Here is a 19,820-nt window from a genome sequence, read left to right as displayed (position 1 = left end):
GACAGTTCCCATCCCCGCTGGCTCCCATCGATTCGACAGGGTCCTTCCATTCCTTTCTTTCTCGCTGTTCCGTTTGTTTTTCTCCCGCCGCATGATCGCCAATCGTTCATAGAATCATGCCGGCGAAATCGCGATTTACAAGGCTAGATGCTTTTGCAAAGACCGTCGAGGATGCTCGCATCCGTACGACCTCCGGCGGCATCATCACCCTAGTGTCGCTCCTCGTTGTCCTCTGGCTGGTCTGGGGAGAATGGGTAGAGTACACCCGGGTGGTGGTCCTACCAGAGCTGGTGGTTGATAAGTCAAGAGGTACGGACAGCACCAACTCGCAACCGACGAATTGCGGACATTGAACGGAAGGCTGATATCTATGAACAGGAGAAAAGATGGAAATCCACTTGAACATGACCTTCCCTCGACTTCCGTGCGAACTCCTCACCCTCGATGTGATGGATGTCTCTGGTGAACAGCAAGTCGGCGTTGTGCACGGTGTGAACAAAGTGCGCCTGAGCTCGCAAGCTGACGGCGGCAAGGTCCTGGACATTCAGGCTCTAGAACTGTACGCTACTTCTCGATATCCCTTTGCCCCCTCCCACCGCGATTAATGTCTCTCTAGCCACTCGGAGCAAGAAAAAGCCAAACACCTCGACCCGAACTACTGCGGCGACTGCGGCGGCGTGCCCCAAGACGCCAACGACAAACACTGCTGCAACACCTGCGAGGAAGTGCGCGAAGCCTACGCACAACACCAATGGGCATTCGGCAAGGGCGAGAACATCGAACAGTGCGAGCGCGAGGGGTACGCGCAACGAATCGAGGCACAGCGCCGCGAAGGCTGCCGACTAGAGGGCGTGGTCCGCGTGAACAAGGTTGTCGGGAACTTCCACATCGCGCCCGGCCGCAGCTTCACGAGCGGAAACATCCACGTGCACGACCTCGAGAACTACTTCGAAGCCGACCTACCCGACGCGGAGAAGCACACGATGACGCATCTCATCCACCAGCTGCGGTTCGGGCCCCAGCTGCCCGACGAGCTCTCGGACCGCTGGCAATGGACCGACCACCACCACACAAACCCGCTGGACGAGACGCGCCAGGACACCGACCAGCCCGCGTACAACTACATGTACTTCGTCAAGGTGGTCTCGACGTCGTATCTCCCGCTAGGCTGGGATCCACTGGCCTCCATGGACGCGCACAACACCAACGAGCAAGCCCCCCTTGGCACGCACGGCTTCGGATACGGCAGCCAGGGCAGCATCGAAACCCACCAGTACTCTGTGACGTCGCACAAGCGGTCCCTGATGGGCGGCAACGCGGCCGACGAGGGCCACAAGGAACGTCTGCACGCGTCCAACGGCATCCCCGGCGTCTTCTTCAACTACGATATCTCCCCCATGAAAGTCATCAACCGCGAGGCTCGGCCTAAGACCTTCACTGGCTTCTTGACCGGCGTTTGCGCCATCATCGGTGGTACCCTTACCGTTGCGGCCGCCGTGGACCGTGGTCTGTACGAAGGTGCTCTCCGTGTGAAGAAGCTTCACTCCCATTAAACAGGAGATTAGTTTCGGCCATTGAAGTAAACCCTTTCCATCACCACATACCTGATCTACAACCAAAAAGAAAACCAGAAAACAGAATATCTAACTAGAGAGAACGGGGGAGAGAGAGAGGACAAATACTGTGAAGAAGTTGCAGGCATCAGCACCCGAAGGAGTAGAAAACTCCGGGATCACAGATGAGAAAGCAGTAAGTGAGAGTGGGAAAGGTTAAGAGTAGCCACGGCGTTTCGGTCTACAAGCTTCTTATTTTGGTCGTGTCGCGATGTCTCTGGCGCATTCATATCATAGGTATCCTTCAAATCTATAAATCTACAAATCTACATCTTGGGTCTTCATATTTTGCCAAACTTCACAAGCAACCACTGTCTTCCTAGAATAGTACTCTGGCATTTATGCCCACCTATGAGGGAGTTAAGGAAATGATCAAGATTCACCATGCAATATTTGCATTCTGCACTCAGAATCTCAGTAAGCAAGGTGCGCCTGTATGTACATGCATAGAGCTGGCGAGAAGAAAAAGAAAAAGAAAAGTTTATCCCGTAGGACCCGCACCAATGACAAAGTAAAGAAAGAGAGCAAAAGAGGCAGGAAACAAAGAAAAGAAAAAGAACAAGCAAGCAATAACCTAGAACGCCAGACCTATTCTTGCAACTCCATTTGATGTGCGATGCATCGAGAAGGGAATGAACAGCAACTGACGTTTGTTTCCAGATGCGAAGATCTGGTATTCTAGATCTAAGATGCGCCGCCATATGAAGCTTGGAAAAAATTCAAAGGAAAAGAAAAGAAATATCAAGGAATGGCCGTTACACGAGATGAAAAGCTAAAACACAGGAGATACCAAAATGAAAAGATCAGAGGGAATGGAAGTCAGTGACATGATCTGCACAATAAAAGATGAAGACGGATCAAAAAAGAGAAATGAAGGAAGCATAGATCAATAATGCATTGCGTTGGTGTTGCCGTAGTGGCCGGGATGCTGACTGAAAAGCTGGCTTTGCTGGTACGCCGGTGGTTGCTGAGCAGCACCCAGCTGACCGTACCAAGACTGACGACGTGGCTCTTCGGGTCGATAGGGCTGGTTCAGAGCATCCCAGGTGCGGCTTGCGGTGGGAATATTGTAGACGCTGTGGCGAGCGTTGGGGGTTTCGTAAGGGTTAGGCTGGGGTGTCGGCGCCGGTTGCTGGTGCTGGAAGTGATGCTGGCGCTGGGCAATAGCATGTTGCACCATCTGGTTCGACATACCCTCCATGATACCCTTCTTCTCCCTCTCCCTCGCATCAATCGCGCCAACCAGGCCCATGGGGTTGACCTGAGGCTCGTGCTTCTTCTTTTCGGTGGAAATGTTGAAGAATGACGAACCAGTCATGCGAGCGACGTGCTCCTGCTCGCGAGCTGACAGGTGAGACGAGATATCATTCATATTCATCATGCTGTTGGCTCCACGAGAATGGGGGCGAGGCGGCGGACCGTCTCGTCCCATATTCATTTGAGACTGGGATCGAGAATGACCCGTCCAGTCACCGGATACGGGTCGCACTGGCGGCGGTGACGTAGAAGAGTTTCGGTGGTGCATGTGGACTGGCGGGCTAGGTGCCGCCCGCTGTTGCACGAATTGTTCAGCTGAAAGCCCGCCTCCCGGTGTGGTTGGACGTGCACCGGCCATGCCGGGTTGCCACAGAACGCTTCGTCGGAATTCATCCTGGCTGGGCGATCGAGAGTGAGCGCGATCCATCGGATGTGTGGGGACAGAAATGCGCTGTCTTTCCGTGGCGTCAGAATCACTTCTCTGGTGAGTCCAATTCTTCAGCGTGTCTGAGGTGGTCGGACGCCCGGTGGTGGGCAAATAAGTGAGCGTTGGCCCGAAGTCGATCGAAGGGATGTCCGGGTTTCCTTTTAGTGGCTTGTCAAGGGAATAATGAGCATCGCCGATGACTACATCCTTGGATGGCGCCGTTCCGACGGTCTTCATGACGCCCATTCTTGGTCGAGCTGCTGATCTGACTGAACGTTTGCTGTAGACGGAGCCACGAGTGCTCGCATAATCGGGGGAGGTCGTGGAGGCATCGTCGTAAACACTTTCTTCATCCTGATGGGTGTCCTTATCAGGCGAAGGCAGCGATGGGTTAGCGCCAATTCTATTGAATGCGTCCTCATCCATCGTGTGGCGCAGATCGTCAAAGCTGGGCTCGCCCACGGGGCTGGGAATGTTGAGATCCTTGTTTTGTTGGGAGGGCAAAGGCTTTCTCCTCGTGCTCTTGCTGAGTTGAATGAAGTTGGGACCGTTGGCCCTGCCGGAGTAAGTCCGATTCACGCGTGCTGCCGGAGAGTCGAAGATAATGGGGCCCAGGTCAATCTGCTCCTCGTTTGAGAAATAAGGACTGTCGGGAACCGTCTGTTGCGGACTTGGTTCATGGGAATACGCCGATCCCGATCCCTGGCTCCCCGCCGGCGAGTCGGTACGTAGCAGGTTTTTGTTCCCGGAGGCGGCGACCAACTGGGTAAGCGTAGCGTTCGACATTCGGTTTGCCTTCTTCAGGTCGGGTGAAGGCTGTGGTCGTGTTGACGGCATCTCTCCGGGTCCATGCGTAAAAGCAGGCGGGATAACGACGGGGGAAGGCGGGGAAGGGGACCGAAACTGTTGTCCAATCGCCTCAGCTTGAGGGTCCGGCTGTTGCTGCTTGGAGTCGCTTTCGGAGCTGCTCTGGTCATTGAAATCGCCATTGCCAGGCCGCTCTTTGCCCTGCTGCGCGATATCTTGAGCAGATGACGACGGCGAGCTTTCGGCGAAGGACGCCTGCGGGGGCTTCTTGAGGGGAGACATGCCGGTGATGTCTGAATTGACCCGCGAATGCAGGGCGGGAGAGAAAGACTCATCCGCCGGCTCTTCGCGGACAATAGCATCGGTGGACTGATTGAAACCAGCCTGGCGATCAGGGTAGGTGGCATTGCTTCGCTGAGACGGTCCGCCGGGCACATGGCTGTAGCGGTTGGGGAGACTGGAGCGGAAACGCGGCTTGCTGCCAGACATGCTGCTGGTTCTACTACCGCCGGCTGCCATTCTGCGTGAAGTGGCCTCCTTGAGCTGCTGTCTCCATTCCGCTTCAGTCCAGTTCTGACTGCCAGGAGTCTGCATCAAGCCCGCAATATCAAGTATGTCCAGATATCCGTAGCGACGTTCATTGGGGAAGGCGAACATGATGCTCTTGATGTGGTTGGTGGCCGCAATCAGACGTGTCGGCCGACCGTAAAGATTGAAGGTGTCAAACGTCGGGATGAGGAACCTGATCATCATCTCAAATCCAGGAACAGCCGGATGAGCCTCCGGCATGACAAATACGAATCCCTCGGATGTTGATTCGGGTTGCGTGTGGATAGTGACAGTTCCTTCGATCTTGACCAAAGTCGATTGGTCGATCAGTGGTTTAGACTGAGGGTAAATCGCATAGGCACTATAGGCATTGGTAATCGTCGCTATCGGTTTGACCTTCTTCGTCTTCTTTGTTTCGTAGAACTTGATGTCTCCCAATACCAGTTTAGGCGCTCTGTCATATGCGGACTTCTTCTTGAGCGATTTCTGGGCCTTCTGGAACTCCTTCTCATTCGGGGGCGTAACCACAAACCAGCATCGTCTCCACGGCGTACCGGCGCCGAACCGAACTCGAGCCCAGTCCTCGTGCTTGAATCGACTTCGCTCGAGAATTGATCGGATATTGTTAAGGTGTTTGCCTTTGCCAGCGATAATTGAACCGGTATATGCCTCGTACAGGGACGTGTGCTCGAACAAGGATAGACGGATCGCAGCCGTCCACTGTGTAAGCGAATGGAATGAGTTGAAATGTAAGAGATATCGGTTCTGACCAGCAGAACAAATACTCAGCACATTCTTTAAAGCCGGGGTGGCTTGGTTTCGAGTTGGTAACGTCTCAATCTATATCAGATCGTCAGTCATGGCCATTGATGACAACCGCACATCCGCACATCCGCACATCCGCAGAGAATTGTCGATACTTACCATCTTGATTGACGCATCTGCCAAATTGATGAAAGTCGGCGCGACGTCTCCCTCTTCCCCTGCTGCGTCCAGCGCAGCAGCATCCCATAGGGAGAGGGCGGTCCCCACGAGCTGCGCGTAGCATTCTACCCACTGGCGATCGGCGCATGGTCGGCCATCTATATTGCAAGTTAGTCTCTATCCTAGTTCTGCCGATCTATTCGCCGAGCACGTACGATTGTCCAGGTCATTCAGTTTCAAGAAATACCCTTCATGGTACAGCTTGTTCGCATGGCTATTGAGGTAGTTGAATATCGGCTGTAACTCTGCGGGCGTGTCCCCCGACAGCTCCATAAATGGGGGATCATGGGAGAAGAGGGCTGACCCCGGCCTTGATGCGCGGCGCTCCCCGATGGTGGTGACTCCCGTTGGTGAGGCATCGGGAGGGGTTGGCGTATCTGTAGAGGATGTCTCTACTCGGGAAGGAGAAGAGGTATTGAGGGTAAAGGAGGCCGATGATGTTCGGTTGTGTTTCCCGGAGGTATCTTTGCGCGATGGGCCACCGAATGCCGAGATAAAAGAGAGCACTGGAAAAGCAAGGAGGGCCACCATTAGAGTCCAGATGATACAACAGGGATGAAAATTCATCGCTTACCACGCGAGCGAACCATGATGTCTTAGATTTCGTCTTCTGACCCAGGGTTGTAGATCCGACTCCCAGAACACAAATTGGCGCACGGCGAACAGAAAGCCGATGTAAGCGAGCGAAAGGAGGAACCAAGTTAATCGGCTGCAAGAGAAAGGAGAGGCGAAAAGGTAATAATGAATCCGTTGCCTCCGCACGGAGATAACGACAATGTGTCAGGACCCGCCAAGGTTCGGTATAGGAACTAGAAACTTGAGTCCATGGAGTCCCTGCGGGGCAAAGGGTGCACTCAGAACGTCGCCGGAGAAAAGATCAAATCGAAGGAGATAAAGGAAATTCCTATAAAGAGAAAGGAAGAAGGAGTCAGGCGAAAGCGAATTGCCAAGTGACGGAGGTTGGCGCGAGGTCAGATTCCAAGCGCCTGACTTTCGAAATGGGTCACTAGGACGAACTGATGTCTCAGTTAGCGGATGCCGATGGACGGATGGCGGAAGGCCAACGAGTTGGTTCAAGAAAAGAGGGGAGGAAGCGCGAAAGGAAAAAAGAGCGAAACCGAGAGTGGGACAGAAGTGCGCAGAAGATGAAAGGCAGAAAAGGGAAATGGCAGATGAGGAAAGCGGATGAAAAGAGATGACGGAGGCAAAGCAAGAAGAAAGGGAAACAGTAGTAGACCTACTCCGTAGTCCGTAGTGTACACGGCCAGACGTGGGTCTGGAGGTGAAGCTGTAACACCTAAAGGGTTTTTATGATACTGGAAATGCCGTCGCAGGTCATGTACGTCGAATGTGGGATATCGGGATAGAGATGGAGAGAGATGGAGAGGAAGAGGAAGAGGAAGAGAGAAGAGAAGCCAAGGTTCAAGCGAGGAAAGACGTGAGGATCAAGGAATTGTCAGTTAACTACCTAGGTACTCCGTACAGTTCCTTAACTAAAAAGTATCCAGAGGAAGACATGAGGTAATACGTGCGCTTTACCGTACTGGCCAAGTGGTTCTGGCCTTTTTCTTTTTTTTTTTTTCTTTTTTCTTTTTTCTTCTTTGGTTCGGAGAGGCTGGCGTCATCGGCCTCCCTTTTTCTTTTCTTTTCTTTTTTTTTTTTTTCCATTTTGTATTTGATTTTATTTATTCTTTTCCTCGTTTTCTTTTCTTCCGTTTCTCTGACCAGAGATCGACCCATACTATCTTTCCTTCATAATATGATTGTGATGATCTCCGGGGATAATCATTTCCATTAGTTTAAATAGACCGGCTCCTCCAGTATCCATTATTCCAACAGATCTGTCTCCTGATAAGTACGGAGTACGTAGTCCCTGATGGCCACCGTATGGAACACTCCGACTATACGGAGTAAAGCCTACGCTGGACTAGCGAAGGGCGGCGTAACCGATCGTATTAATTGCCGCCTTTGAATAAGGATGAATGAATAATAATTGGTGGTGATTGCTGATTGCAAGCTGCAAATGAATGATTTTCTCTTATTGTCCATCCGCATGGGCCAAATATAGTAGCCTGTTGGCATCCAGTCCTGCATGTCTTACTTGATTGCCGTCCCCCTTTCCTTGCCTTCCCATCCATAATTGTCATTCAATATTCTTCTTCTTCGTCTTCTACCCGCCATTTCCTTTGTCTGGCTGCCCTTTTGACTTCTGTCCTACCCTGTTTGGTTTTGTTTTATCTTATTTTTCTTTTCTCTCCTATCTCTTCCACGAGGCCAGGGCGAGACAATCTGGGCGCCAAGCATGATTGAACCACCAAACGGTGACCGTTAATGTAGAACGACACTAGTGCATGCGACATGCTTTAGTAGTCTTACCTTTTTGAAATAATCGTCGTGATTATCCCCAGCAACCGTAGGGACCCGAGTGGCCAATTTCACGGAGAGGGTTAATCGGGGGTACAGCCACACTCTGCGACCCCGTGCCACAGCTACATCGATCACGAAGAATATTAATTTCGCCCTTTTGGACAATTCGGTGAATGATGATGAGTTTATCAAATCAAACATAATAAAAGGGAAAAGAGGAAAATCTAACAAAGATTAATACCAGCTGAGCCCAAAAATTTGTTGGTCCTCCAGATTCTGAATCGTCGCGGGTCAAAAGGATTGCGGGGATGACCGATGTACGGTGTATGCCCAAACATGCTGCCCCCTCATCATGCAATCTAAACGTAAAAGCGACTTAAAATCGAGTAATAGACACTAAGTACATAAGATTCATGTCCAGTACCCGCACCCCCCGGCGACAATCAGGAAAATCGCACAGGGATTTACCAAATTGTATCGCCGAGGGGACTGGGGAACCTGCCGGAAGAATCACGATGCGGCCCCCAAGGTGCATAAGATCGGTAGCTAAAAATGTCCCTGGCTGCATTCCATGGGCGCCGTGGAGGCCAAGCCGATCCAGTCGGGTCTGAAGCGGCGGGTGTCATTTTGCCTCCGATGGCGCTCGCTCTCACCACCATTCCTGCCAGGGCTGCCATCCAGCCACCGACATATGTCTCGCGTGAGGACGGAGTGCTCGTCTTGTAGATAATAGATAGACTGGAGCCTGGTGTCTTGCCGCGGTTTGCACGTACACAGTGTAGGCTATCAGACTCGCCGACTCCTTGGCCTTTCCTTGGTACTCAAAACATGACATGGCACATCCCGGTGAAAATGAGGGGTTCGTCAGTCCGTGTCATGACCAATTCCTGGAAATAGCATTAGTTATTACCGCTGTCACTGTCAGCGATCTCGAGTGATGGCATCACTGGGAGTATTCCCGGTCATTCGTGAAGCAGACTCTTCCTTTTATGCCTCAGAAACCAAGATGGCAGAAAGTCACGCGACGAACCTTTGAAGGACCGCTCGGAGTCATTAATGAATTATTAAAACGCCTCGACGAGGCCAAATTGGCCCGCTGGCGTAATGGTAACGCGTTGCTCTCCTACTATGGCCGTGAAGCAAAGATTGGGGGTTCGACCCCCCCGTGGGTCGGTTGATTTTTTTTGGATTTTATGATAGTGGTCATACTATTTGATACAACTGCGAAGAGACATCAATTTAAAACTTTCCCTGTACAAGTAGCTACTCGATATATGAACAAAGAAGGAAAGACCCAAATAGATAAGACATTCACGGTTAATTATCACCCAAAGAGCATATGAAAGGATCCAGCTTCACCGATGCGAGAGCCACGAATCTCCCAGTTTTCTCCCCTAGTAGAGTCTAAATTGCGGAGCTTCCAATCCCGAACCAGCCAGACTCGGGGGGGGGGCTGACGCGCACCCTTACAGCGATCATTGCTGAACCGGATCCTTTCCCTGCACTTATGACCTCAGCGGTGGGTTGATTGCCTTGTTTCGACTTCTTAACCACGTTGCAATCCATTCCATTCCATCCATTCCATCAAGCCACCTTGTCGGGGGAAGTGGCCCATTCCTGGCTTTTTGCAGGCGCAGTGAGGGTGCACGGTCTCAGTCGGATATTATTGGGACACGACATCCGCCCAGCTTCACGGCCGGTGAAACAAGGTAAAACAGCCAATTCCTGAAGTTTATCTGATTCTGGGATCGTCGCTGACTGACCCACTAGAGTACGTCCTATCATACGGAGTACTCAGTACAATATACACCGATAGGTTGTTGATGTACTCAGTAAAATATTGATCTTTGAATGTACCTTTCTGGATCTTATTGAAACAAGAATAAGTACAGGGCATCCAATACTGACAGGTGTTAGGCTGCATATACAAATACTCCTCCAGCTCTGAGACTGAGAACCCCGGGGAATAGCTGGCAATTCCTCGCTATTTCCTTCAGATCATCACTGTCGCAATTCCTACTGGGTGAAGTAGACAGCCAAGGGAATTGCTACGATCTTGCCGCCATTCAGCAAAAGAAAGGGTAATTCTCCTAAAGACACTCCCTCCCTAATTCATCTCCGCAGCCCTGAGCTTCTTCAAGACAACCCACATGTCACTCCTGCAGCACTCCGCAGCAATTCACTCTACCTACATCCACAGTTCGTATACGCAAACTCTTTGCCAGTGACGCAGTCACACTTGTCGGACCCACCCAGGCTAGCCCTGTCTAAAATCTAAATCAACATGGGAAGGCAGTAGTGAAGCCCTATGTCCCCATCCGGCATACGAACTGGGCGGATTCACATTGCGGCTTGCCTAGCTCGTATTGGAGATTCCTCCAGCCCAGCTCAGAGGTTATCCACTAGTTAGTCCACTTTCTGTAGATCGCTTCTTGTCCCTGCCAAGACCTCCTGATGGTCGTGATTGATGCGTTCATCGTATTTGGGGCTGTGCAATTGGATCGGACTCAATGCTAGCTCGTCTTGTTGAAGAATGTAGGTCCATGTGTGTTGGTCCTTGCGTGCCGATTCCTACCATTGATCTATCGTCGTCTGGTGAAGATTATCTTTTCGTGGCGTGGTTATTTATATCTTGCATCTAAGAGGCTCAAAAGACAGAATGGTACTAGAAAGGCTGGCTGGTGTCTTCTAACTTTAAACTAGGCCCTGCATACTTCGTAGTAAAGCGGTCGGCCTTTAGAGTATTTAACTTCAAGTAGAAAAGATATACGCACGGGCTAGGGTTGATTATCTTTCCAGACTTCCATTCCATCAGCAATATTTATTAGCTAAACCTCGGATGCAAGTTGTAGAAATTCCAGGTATCAGGTTGACCGTCTGGGGTCAGTCCTTGCAGTACCTGATATCTCAACACAAGTTGCCGATCACAGTATAAAAACACAGCTTATCCACATGTCAAGTTGTCTTAAGCTTAAGTTATCTAGGAAGAATTACATAAATTGTGAAGAGAGACGCGTTTGGTTGCGTCGTGTTTATTTCTGGCAAAGCCTATGCATAAAATCTGCACAGTGATAGTATCAAGTCTAATGAGCGAAGCTAGTATGATGATTGCCAGTTTAAAGTGTCTTCAAGGCAATCTCCTCTATCAATTACTAAGCCCTTCAATCTGTTCCATGCACATTATTACTTGTGACTTCAAGGCTTCCTCACTCTACTAGAATCACAACATATAAACTATGGATGTAGCATAAGGTAGCGCCCCATTGGTTTGTGAACTAATAAAATGAGCAAGATGTTGAAAAAATCTCAAGGCTCATCAGTATGAGTCCTGTTGCCAAGCCAAGTGAACATAGCAGTATAGTACACCAGAGAATGGTTGTGTTGTGGATATGGGGTTTTCTGATACTTTCCATTATCTAAACGGATGATGTCGTTTGCGTTCCTCAGGCTCACACTCATACTTGGTATATTCACTCAAGCTGTCAAGGCTCCTATATCACCAGGCATCTCCCATCCCCCATCCCCCATTTCTCTTTTCTTCCTACATCTCTACAACTCTCTTCTTCAACTTCCACATCTACAAGCAGATCGATCCAGCAATTGAAACCATTTCCTGGTAAAAAGTCACCACCACATACAGATTTCCATTCACTTGTCCTCTTGCGTCTTCATCTTCAGTGTCTATTCTTTGTACTGGTCATTTCTCTTGTTATTTTGGTGATAGTCCCAGGAGTTCCTTTGTATGCCAATTGAAAGAGAAACGTATTTTGTTTGAGCTCTCAACATGGACATCTCCGACCTCTCGCTCACCGCTCCATCGCGTACTCCTCTATTGTCGACTCCATCTTCGTCCACCCCGCCAACGAGTCCCTCCGACTGGAGAAAAATCCCTTATGCTATTGACATCCCCGTCGGCAATGAAGACACCGCGTTCCACGAAATCCCCGAAAAGGCTGCCAACGGGATCGACACGCACCAGAGTCGCAAGGTAGATTTCCTGATGGCCGAGTTCACTAGAGGATTCGACCCAAGCACGTTCAGGGCTGAGCTTATGGCGGAACTTCCAGAATTAGTCAAGAATGTGCTCCCAGGCTCCTATGAGCAACTTCTTGTGATTCTTCTGGAGGAATCCAACAACGTGGACAAGATTCAGTGTAAGCTGCGAGAATGGCTCCGCAAGCGCTACCCGCAGCTCATAGGTGCTTCGCCAATCGGCACCGGAACGGCGGATGAGAGTTACTTTTTGACGGAGCTTCAGGTGCTGAGAAAACTGTTGGAACCTCTGCGAGGGGAGCCGAAGACCCCGATCTACTGGATGAACACTAGGAGTGTCTATTCTGCCAGCGTCTGCGAGCAACTGGAAGCAGCTGTGAGGGTCATAGAAGAGTTCAAGTTAGACGTTCTGGAGGCGCTCGAGAGAGACACAGAAGATAGTAAGTTTTTCATTGGCCTGGAGAGCGTGGAAAGTGGTTTTTAGGAGGTACTAACTACTGGCTAGGAAGCTGCTACAGTACCCTTCCTGTGTCTAATCCCCGGAGCTCAATGATGAGCATGAAGGAAGTTCGCATTGAAGCCTGCAAAGCGTCACTCAAGTGGGGCGGTTATGCTCATGCAGAACTCGAGCTGACAAAGTTCTATCATTTCTATAGGAACGATCTCATCAATAATCGGCCGGAGAAGGCGCGTGAGGAAGGATGGCTTCCACCGACTACAACCAAAATACCTCGTCCATCTACGAAAATGGCAGACGAAGGCGATCTCGTGGTCTGGCCAGCTCACAGAGGCAACGAGAAGTTTTTCAACATGTTGGTCAAGATTGCGCTTTGGTTGGCTATGGCACGAGGACTGGCTGCTGTCCATCTCTTTTGCGATGTCGCTCGGCTTTTCACATCCCACGAGCCTTCTAAAGAGGCCAACAAAGCTTATATCAATTTCCTGAGACGTCTGACCCAGATTAGAGCCAACGATGGAGTTCGGTCCAATACCGACGCCCCATTTTCCTACAGCAATAGTCTCATGGCCAAATGGAACCCTGGCTACTTCAAGGATGTGCAGAAAGTAAACCGCACTTTGATGGCCAGTTTGACTGAACGTCCATCTCTTCTGGACAAGAAGAAGGAAGCACCACCTTTCAGTCCTACTCCTTCCTCAAGCAAAGACGGTCAAGCACCCCTGAGGATCCGTCCGGGGTCTGCTAGTTGGCCCAGGACTGCTGCTGCCTACGTGAATCGGGGTTCTTCGGCATATGAGGTATATCACAACCCTCCAAGTTTTCCTTGATACTTCTCCAAAGTATATCTGGCTAATCAAAGATTCTCTTTTTACTGCAGGAAAGTACGGTAGCGCCCCATCGTGTGATTCCAAGGTCTCGGTCCACTACTGGCTTTCGAGACAAGACACCTTGGCCCTCACGACACACCGATGTTCCGGACACTGACGAGGACCTGCGCAATGAGCAAAATTAGGGACAATTGAGCATCAATGGCTATGCTGATCTCGGGACCCTTCAAATGATACCAACGTTTGAGTAATACTCTCTTGCGACTGCCTTTTTCTTTTCATTTCTCAAACACATTCTCCGCTCATGAATAAATGCTCCACATCGAACGCCCAAAAGATATGAAAAAACGTTAGAAAAGAGATTGATCGCCGTTGGAACATAGGCCGATCTATACCATTGGGTAACTTTGAGAATGCGGTCAATCTCGACTATGATTACATTGGGTCTGGTGGCAATGGTATGTTTCGTTGCTATCTCTTTTCTTTCTCTTTGTCTGTGGACATATCGACACTCCCCCCTCCTCATCTCATACCTCTCCAGAGAGTAGTGGACTGTCCACAGACGGCTCAAAGGGAATCTCACGGCGATTCTCTCTGGTTAAATGAAAGAAGAATTCCGTCAGTCAGTCAGTCAGGGTACTTAGTCTTTAAGGATGCACAATCTTCACTCAATGAACAAGAGCAAGCATTTGGCTATAACATAGTACTTACATACTTCCTTCTCACAAAATCATCTTGTGTTTAGTTGTTATCTCACCCTCTCTGTCTTCATTGGCTCCTTCATGCCAGATCACCCCCTTGCCGTTTGATTTTCCATAACGACTAATCAATCTCGCTACCTACCTAATAGGGTTGTTGGCCGTCTTGTTATCGCTAAGTAGTGTCGTTCTGTTAGATACCGGGCTTTTTGCATGCGATACAGACACAGCATGGATGATGGGGAATCTACTTCCATTTCATTTCATGAAAATGTGGATTTATTGAAAGTGTGAACTCTTATGATCTATCTACCGTGTCTATAAATGTTGGTCTATTCCATCGTGCTCCTTCGCTTTCCAAGGCTACTATCGTGAGAGCATTGGTTGTTATCAGTAGAAGTAAACCTTCCTCTTCTGTTCTCTTTAGCGAAAATGAGAAATTGGCCGAGGAATTTGAGATCTGTATTAAAAGGAGCTGCCTCGGTCCTAGAACCAGCGGCTGCTTAGCACACCTGCTACCCCTTGGGTCCTTTCATTGTCACCTATTGTCATCCTTAGCTGTACTTTGAGCCCGTATTCTCGACATGGTCGGAAATCCGTTGCTGCTCTTATATATTATGAAAAACAATCAAGATACCAGGATGGTAACGAAATAAGATCATCCGCAACGTAACCACAACCTCTGGCAACAAATTCAAACTCATGGTCGTTCCTGCAAGTTGGTAGATCTGACCATTTCTCCTTCAATGTGAGTTGACATTCTCCATCACCTGATTTCTCATCTTCTGTTATAGCAGCGTCGAACATGTATCGAAGCACTGCCCGACAGCCCATCTGCCACCCAGCGTGTCGCAGATAGCGCTTGGTATGCGGTGGCCACTCGCTCCGATTGTAACAGTACCATACGAGATTTTTTGCGGTTGGGATTCTTTTCGCATTGAGACATTCCACGGCAATCTGGAAAAGAGTCATAAAGCCTTTTCGAAGCGACTTGTTGGTTTTGAGGTTCTTTCGCACATCGGGATCGAGGTGCACGAGGATGTGGTCGTTGGCCTCTACCCAAAAGGCCCCATCATCAATTCCCTCCTGGAGAAAGTCGTACATAAACTCTCCATGAAACACCAAAGAACACCTCATTCGGGCGGATAGAAACCCTGCCAGACAGTCTCCGCACGTACACCCATATCGAAGGTATGCGTCATTAAGCACGGAAGGATCCCGTCCGGACAGCAAGAAGAGACAGGATACTGCGGAGTCGGGATACCCATCAAAATAGTCTGATAGGTCCAAAACCCTTGAGAAACCATACTGCTTTTGTGTTCGCATTGTCTCTAAATGTTCCTGCAATGCTTCGAGTGGCGTGTACCCGTTAATATCACGAACCGTCTTCCAGGACTCAGCGTGGTGGACATTCTCAAGTAGCCACCGCGTACTCAGTGGCTTGAGCTCACAAGCTGTTAGATGTAGAAGCGTGGCTTCAGAGTTGGTCACTCGACACCAATCAGCCTCATCGTCAGCATGAGTGACGAAAAAAGCTTTGAGTTCTTCGTCTGCCAGAGTGAGAGCTGCATGATGCAGCGGCAACGCGCCACGAAGTCTTTCCAATTTAAGTTTTTCGACATCCATAAGATGATCTGCCTCATGAATAACTTTGAGTTCTTCATTCTCAAGATTCTCAGCGTGGCTCCTACGCGGGTCGAAATCAGAAGTTGCGTTAAGGGTGCGAGACTGATGCTGAAGATTGAACGAAAATGCCAAACAGCGAGACGCGCCGATTCGACGAAAACCGCATGATCGCCAAAAATCAGTAACACCAGATTGAACTCGGATCCGTGTCGTCAAGCGTTCTTCTGCGGACTTGCCCACTAACTGCGGTTCGATATCAGCTGTCAGTGGTCCGGGGCTGGCCAAAGCATGTAGAGTCCATGCTCGCTCAAAGGCCTCCTTAGAACCGTAGAAATGATCTGCGTGTGCGCCATCTCCCATGCTGTCTAAGCAGAGCTGTTTGGCTTTCTCCAACATCAAAGCCGCTACTTTCTGCCCCAGCCCTTTCCGGCGTAGCTCTAGCGCTGTAACATGAAGGTCTTCAATCAGGAAAAGAGGGCCGTGATCAAGCTCGTTTCCCCATACACCAGTTCCTCTTTGCACTGGATGGTCCTTATACTTGGTCTTGATTGTTCCATAACGGTCGAAGACGTGGAAGGCCACATCGCACGCTTCCTCGCTGGCCTGTTCCATCTCCTCCCGAAATTCACGCATAACATTTCGACGAATATACCGGGCTAGAGCGGTGGCGACAGCGACGCCATCGCAAGTGCATTCGGCGACAAAGGTTTTCGTCCACCTGGACTGGAATATCCCTCCGTCGGCCACAAAGAGCCGAATCTTCACCGTTCGTGCTGTGTCTCCGGGGATAGTATACTCATGCTCTTCAGTGTCCTGTTCTTCGCGACCCAGATCTTCGACCTCCTCTTCGCTCTCATCTTCCTTCCGCCATTCTTCTTCCTCGGAGTCATCGAATTCACTGTCTTCAGAGCGATCATCTGTCAATTCAGGGCCTTCGAAGTCCGCCCCTAGCCGTGGAAGATATGTCAGTATGCTTCGACTTTCTAAATATACACTCCCATTGTGCAAGTAAAAAGAAAGTGAACGCACTACTTCGCTTCAAGGTTGCACGGTCCCCCTCCATTTTCTCCCCATCGGTCTCCATTCTTGTATCAATTGCTTCCTGGTCTGATTTAGGCGAGGCCTCGATGAGATAGGAGAAGAATGGCAGGTGAGAAGAAGAAGAAGAGATGAGAGGGGCGGGATCAGTCATCTAGTGAGAATTAGTACTTAAGCTTGCAGGGGTATAGACACCAGGCCACTGCACCGCCCCTAACGGCGCATTGAGTGCATACTTATATTCAAAAATTACATTTCCTATCCGGGGCCGATATAACAAGGGTTATCAAAGTTCCTAAATAGAAGAACGAGGCATACTTTTTATTATTAATTGGATCTGATCAGCCCTGCTTCGTAGACTTTTCTTTACCTTTGCTAGTTGCCACTGTTGGTATCTTATTACTTTCATTTGTCTGTATGAGCTGCGGTAGAAGCGTTCAGATACACGATGGCCTGAACAGATGTACAGTAATCTATAGCCTTCGTGGCCATGGTAGATGATTGGATACTTATATCGCAGGGGAAATTGATAACAGCGATATAAAATGAAGAAACATATATGATCGTTGTAAGACCTATCATCATAAGTATTAATCTACTTGTTCAAAAATAGTAATAATAATTTGTATAAAGAGTCAAGAACTGCGGAAGAGATCTATTCACGAAGACATGGGAAAACCGCGGAGGGAGGCAGGGGCAACCGTCATATTGTATCTGTACTCTTTAGACTTTACGTTTCTGGCAACAAAAGCGGTCATTTCATGCGTCGATGCCACGGGTCCTCATGTTCCAGTTGTATAGAACAGTTCACCATTCTATTTAGATGCATAGAACTAGAGGTAAATCAGAGATAGAACAGCAACTCGCTCAAGGCTTATTGTAAATTCGCATGTGCTAAAGAACAAATATTAATCCCGAAATTATTCATCATTATCATCACAGCTTTTGACTCAAAAGATCAGAAAGGGGAAAGTATTGGGTATTGCGTGTATGTGTTTATGCATTGTCCATCAAATTGTACGCCAACAAAGGATCAATCATCGCCAGGTCGTCGGCATTGGGTATCTTAGAACTGAAATCTTGCATCATTAAATCAGAGCTGAGTTCCGGTTTGACGGGTAGGTCGGCTGAGTTGAGGTCTGCGTAGGGATCGACAGACAGGGAGGGAGCGGAGGCCGCGTCTAGGGTGTATGGGTCATAGGAAGAATAGGAAGGGTCGTCGTGGTCGAACTCGAGACCGTAGATCCCGGGCATGTTGTCGGAGAGAAGCAGAAGAGGGTCGTTGTTGTTTTGGGCGTCCAAGGAGGTGGTCGAATCTGTCAGGAGCGCGCGCTTCATGAACAAATCTCGGATTTCGTCCTCGAGAAGACCGTGCTTACTGCCCATGTGTATCCACAGGTCGTAGTTGCGGAGGAAGCGATGGGGACAAGACTCGACGAGACAGGTGATGTGGCGGCCTGATTCTTCGGCGTAGCCTTCGCCCGTGAGAGCGGCTAATGCGGAAAGCCCCGGTTGCGAGGCATTCTGGTGTTGCTGCCCCTTGCTACCGAGGCCGAGACGTTGTCGACGCTCCGCTTTGGCATTCTGGAAGCCAAGGTGGGCGGTGCGGATGTGCTCTTCGAGGGCGAGCTTGCTGCCGTAGCGTTTTCCGCAGCCGTCAGCGTCATTCCAGCCGAGGACCTTCTTGGAGGCCGAGAGGTCAGTCTCGCCGCATACGAACCGCCGCTCGCCTTCGTGGACCGTCCGGATGTGCACAGTAAGGTTACCCTTCTTGGTGAAGCTGCGGTCACAGCCCGGGATCGAACATGGGAAGAGCTTGCGGTCTTCGATAGTCACATCGCCGTGGGCGACTTCGAGATGGCGCCGCAGTTCACGAGACGTGGAGCAGGTGATGGAACAAGTGGGACACTGAGGAGGGTGCACGGATTTGATATGCGCCTGCAACAGCGCATACGTGGGGAAGGACACCGTCAGCTTATCGGTCGTTGAGGCGGACATCAGATCCGTGCTTTCGGCGCAGCCCTGCTGGGAGCACTCCGCACAGGTGAATCGCTTGTCGGTGTGGACTCGACTCTCGTGGGCGCGAAGATGACCTGCGGTGTCGAATGCCATAGAACACTTCTGACCGGTCGTCGTATCGACATGCGGGCATTGAAAAGGCTTTTGCTTCAAATGGCACGTCATAATATGTTTTTGGAGCGTCGAGTGTTTCCGGAACGTTTCATTGCACGGTGGGTGTTCCGTGCAACGATACTTGTCTCGTCCATCGTGAGCCGCCAAATGTCGACGAAGACGGGAGCCAGTCACGAAGCTCTTTTCGCAGCCCGGACGATCGCAGACATAATCTCGAACTCCGGTATGGGCGCTCTTGATATGGTGGTTCAGATGAGAGGCTCGCAGAAAGGTCTTGTCGCAATCTTCATGGGTGCAGTTGAATAACCGTTCGTTATTGTGGGAGCGCAGGTGCTCTTGAAGTCGAGCCGGACGATTGAATGCCTTCGAGCAGCCGTCGAAGGGGCAGCGGTGAGTCTTCAGTTCGGAGGGATACTTGGTTGAGGTTGTCGAGAAGGGAGTGGCCGGGGTATCGTGTAGACTGTCGCCGGTGACAATACTCTCGTTAGAAGAAGCATAATCGTCATCGGAATTGGCCTCCTCATAGATAGGATCTAAAAGGGGATAACATTAGGAAGGGTTCATATTTTGGATGGGTACTTCAATTGGATCAGAATGCGCCTACCAGTATCATCCAGCGCCGTTTGCTTCAGGACCTTTTTCAGTGTTGGGAAGCCTTCAGAGGCTTTTCTTTTCTGTCCCATAGCCCCGACGACGATTGAATCTTGGAGCAACACAGACAAAGGCCCATTCGAAGTGATGAACAAACAAAGAAACACACAGTTCCTGTTGGGAAGCGAGACAAAGCCCCGAGAATAAAATCGCGAAAGTTGAAGCTGATAAAGAAAGACAAAAGTTTTGCCGGGAGAGTCCGTCTGAGGCGGTGAAGCAGCATTGCTCAAAGAGGACTAGCGGCAGGCCGGGACAAGGAACTTTTTCCGCCGCCTTTTGCTTTTGGGAATCGCGATCTCAATCTTCTTCACCGTCGCATCGTCGATCGTTTCACTCAACTCGCCCGGGACGTGTTGTGCTTTTTCCTTTTGCTTGTGTAGCTACAGCGTC

At 50.0% G+C, this 19,820-nt stretch overlaps 6 protein-coding genes and 1 non-coding gene across 8 annotated transcripts; 4 read left to right on the top strand and 3 right to left on the bottom strand.

Annotated features, from left to right (window-relative positions):
- Positions 1-116: 116 nt before the first annotated feature.
- On the top strand, positions 117-1,553 carry ERV46 (retrograde cargo receptor ERV46; the record flags this gene model as incomplete). The annotated part of the gene is made up of 3 exons (XM_046091140.1): positions 117-309; positions 379-559; positions 617-1,553. 3 exons carry the CDS (start codon positions 117-119, stop codon positions 1,551-1,553), a joined length of 1,311 nt encoding a protein of 436 aa, XP_045947117.1.
- Positions 1,554-2,499: 946 nt separating this feature from the next.
- LDX57_009411 (PH domain protein) lies at positions 2,500-6,227 on the bottom strand (the record flags this gene model as incomplete). The annotated part of the gene is made up of 4 exons (XM_046091139.1): positions 2,500-5,493; positions 5,578-5,735; positions 5,793-6,143; positions 6,212-6,227. 4 exons carry the CDS (start codon positions 6,225-6,227, stop codon positions 2,500-2,502), a joined length of 3,519 nt encoding a protein of 1,172 aa, XP_045947116.1.
- A 2,329-nt stretch (positions 6,228-8,556) lies between these two features.
- On the top strand, positions 8,557-8,730 carry LDX57_009410 (uncharacterized protein; the record flags this gene model as incomplete). Its single annotated transcript, XM_046091138.1, has 1 exon — positions 8,557-8,730. The coding sequence occupies one exon, from the start codon at positions 8,557-8,559 to the stop codon at positions 8,728-8,730; it is 174 nt and encodes a 57-aa protein (XP_045947115.1).
- Positions 8,731-9,094: 364 nt separating this feature from the next.
- Positions 9,095-9,177, top strand: LDX57_009409. The gene has a single exon. It is a non-coding gene; the product is annotated as a tRNA-Arg (tRNA).
- Positions 9,178-11,619: 2,442 nt separating this feature from the next.
- LDX57_009408 (uncharacterized protein) lies at positions 11,620-13,469 on the top strand (the record flags this gene model as incomplete). Its single annotated transcript, XM_046091137.1, has 3 exons — positions 11,620-12,437; positions 12,503-13,254; positions 13,335-13,469. The coding sequence occupies exons 1-3, from the start codon at positions 11,789-11,791 to the stop codon at positions 13,467-13,469; spliced, it is 1,536 nt and encodes a 511-aa protein (XP_045947114.1). The 5' UTR covers positions 11,620-11,788.
- A 687-nt stretch (positions 13,470-14,156) lies between these two features.
- LDX57_009407 (uncharacterized protein) lies at positions 14,157-16,754 on the bottom strand. Of its 2 annotated transcripts, XM_046091135.1 has the most exons (2): positions 16,638-16,754; positions 14,157-16,555 (listed from the first exon to the last, which is right to left on the bottom strand). In XM_046091135.1, exons 1-2 carry the CDS (start codon positions 16,690-16,692, stop codon positions 14,598-14,600), a joined length of 2,013 nt encoding a protein of 670 aa, XP_045947112.1. In that variant the 5' UTR covers positions 16,693-16,754; the 3' UTR covers positions 14,157-14,597. The 2 variants fall into 2 exon arrangements, with proteins under 2 accessions (XP_045947112.1, XP_045947113.1); XM_046091136.1 differs by having other exon boundaries at positions 14,157-16,754.
- A 511-nt stretch (positions 16,755-17,265) lies between these two features.
- On the bottom strand, positions 17,266-19,732 carry LDX57_009406 (uncharacterized protein). The gene is made up of 2 exons (XM_046091134.1): positions 19,384-19,732; positions 17,266-19,312 (listed from the first exon to the last, which is right to left on the bottom strand). The coding sequence occupies exons 1-2, from the start codon at positions 19,460-19,462 to the stop codon at positions 17,643-17,645; spliced, it is 1,749 nt and encodes a 582-aa protein (XP_045947111.1). The 5' UTR covers positions 19,463-19,732; the 3' UTR covers positions 17,266-17,642.
- Between the last annotated feature and the right edge of the window lie 88 nt (positions 19,733-19,820).

This window comes from Aspergillus melleus, assembly GCF_016097325.1.
Source record: "Aspergillus melleus strain CBS 546.65 chromosome Unknown contig5, whole genome shotgun sequence".
NCBI lineage: Eukaryota > Fungi > Ascomycota > Eurotiomycetes > Eurotiales > Aspergillaceae > Aspergillus > Aspergillus melleus.
The sequence above is the reverse complement of the archived record's forward strand: the minus strand, read 5'-3'. Positions and strand labels throughout refer to the sequence as shown.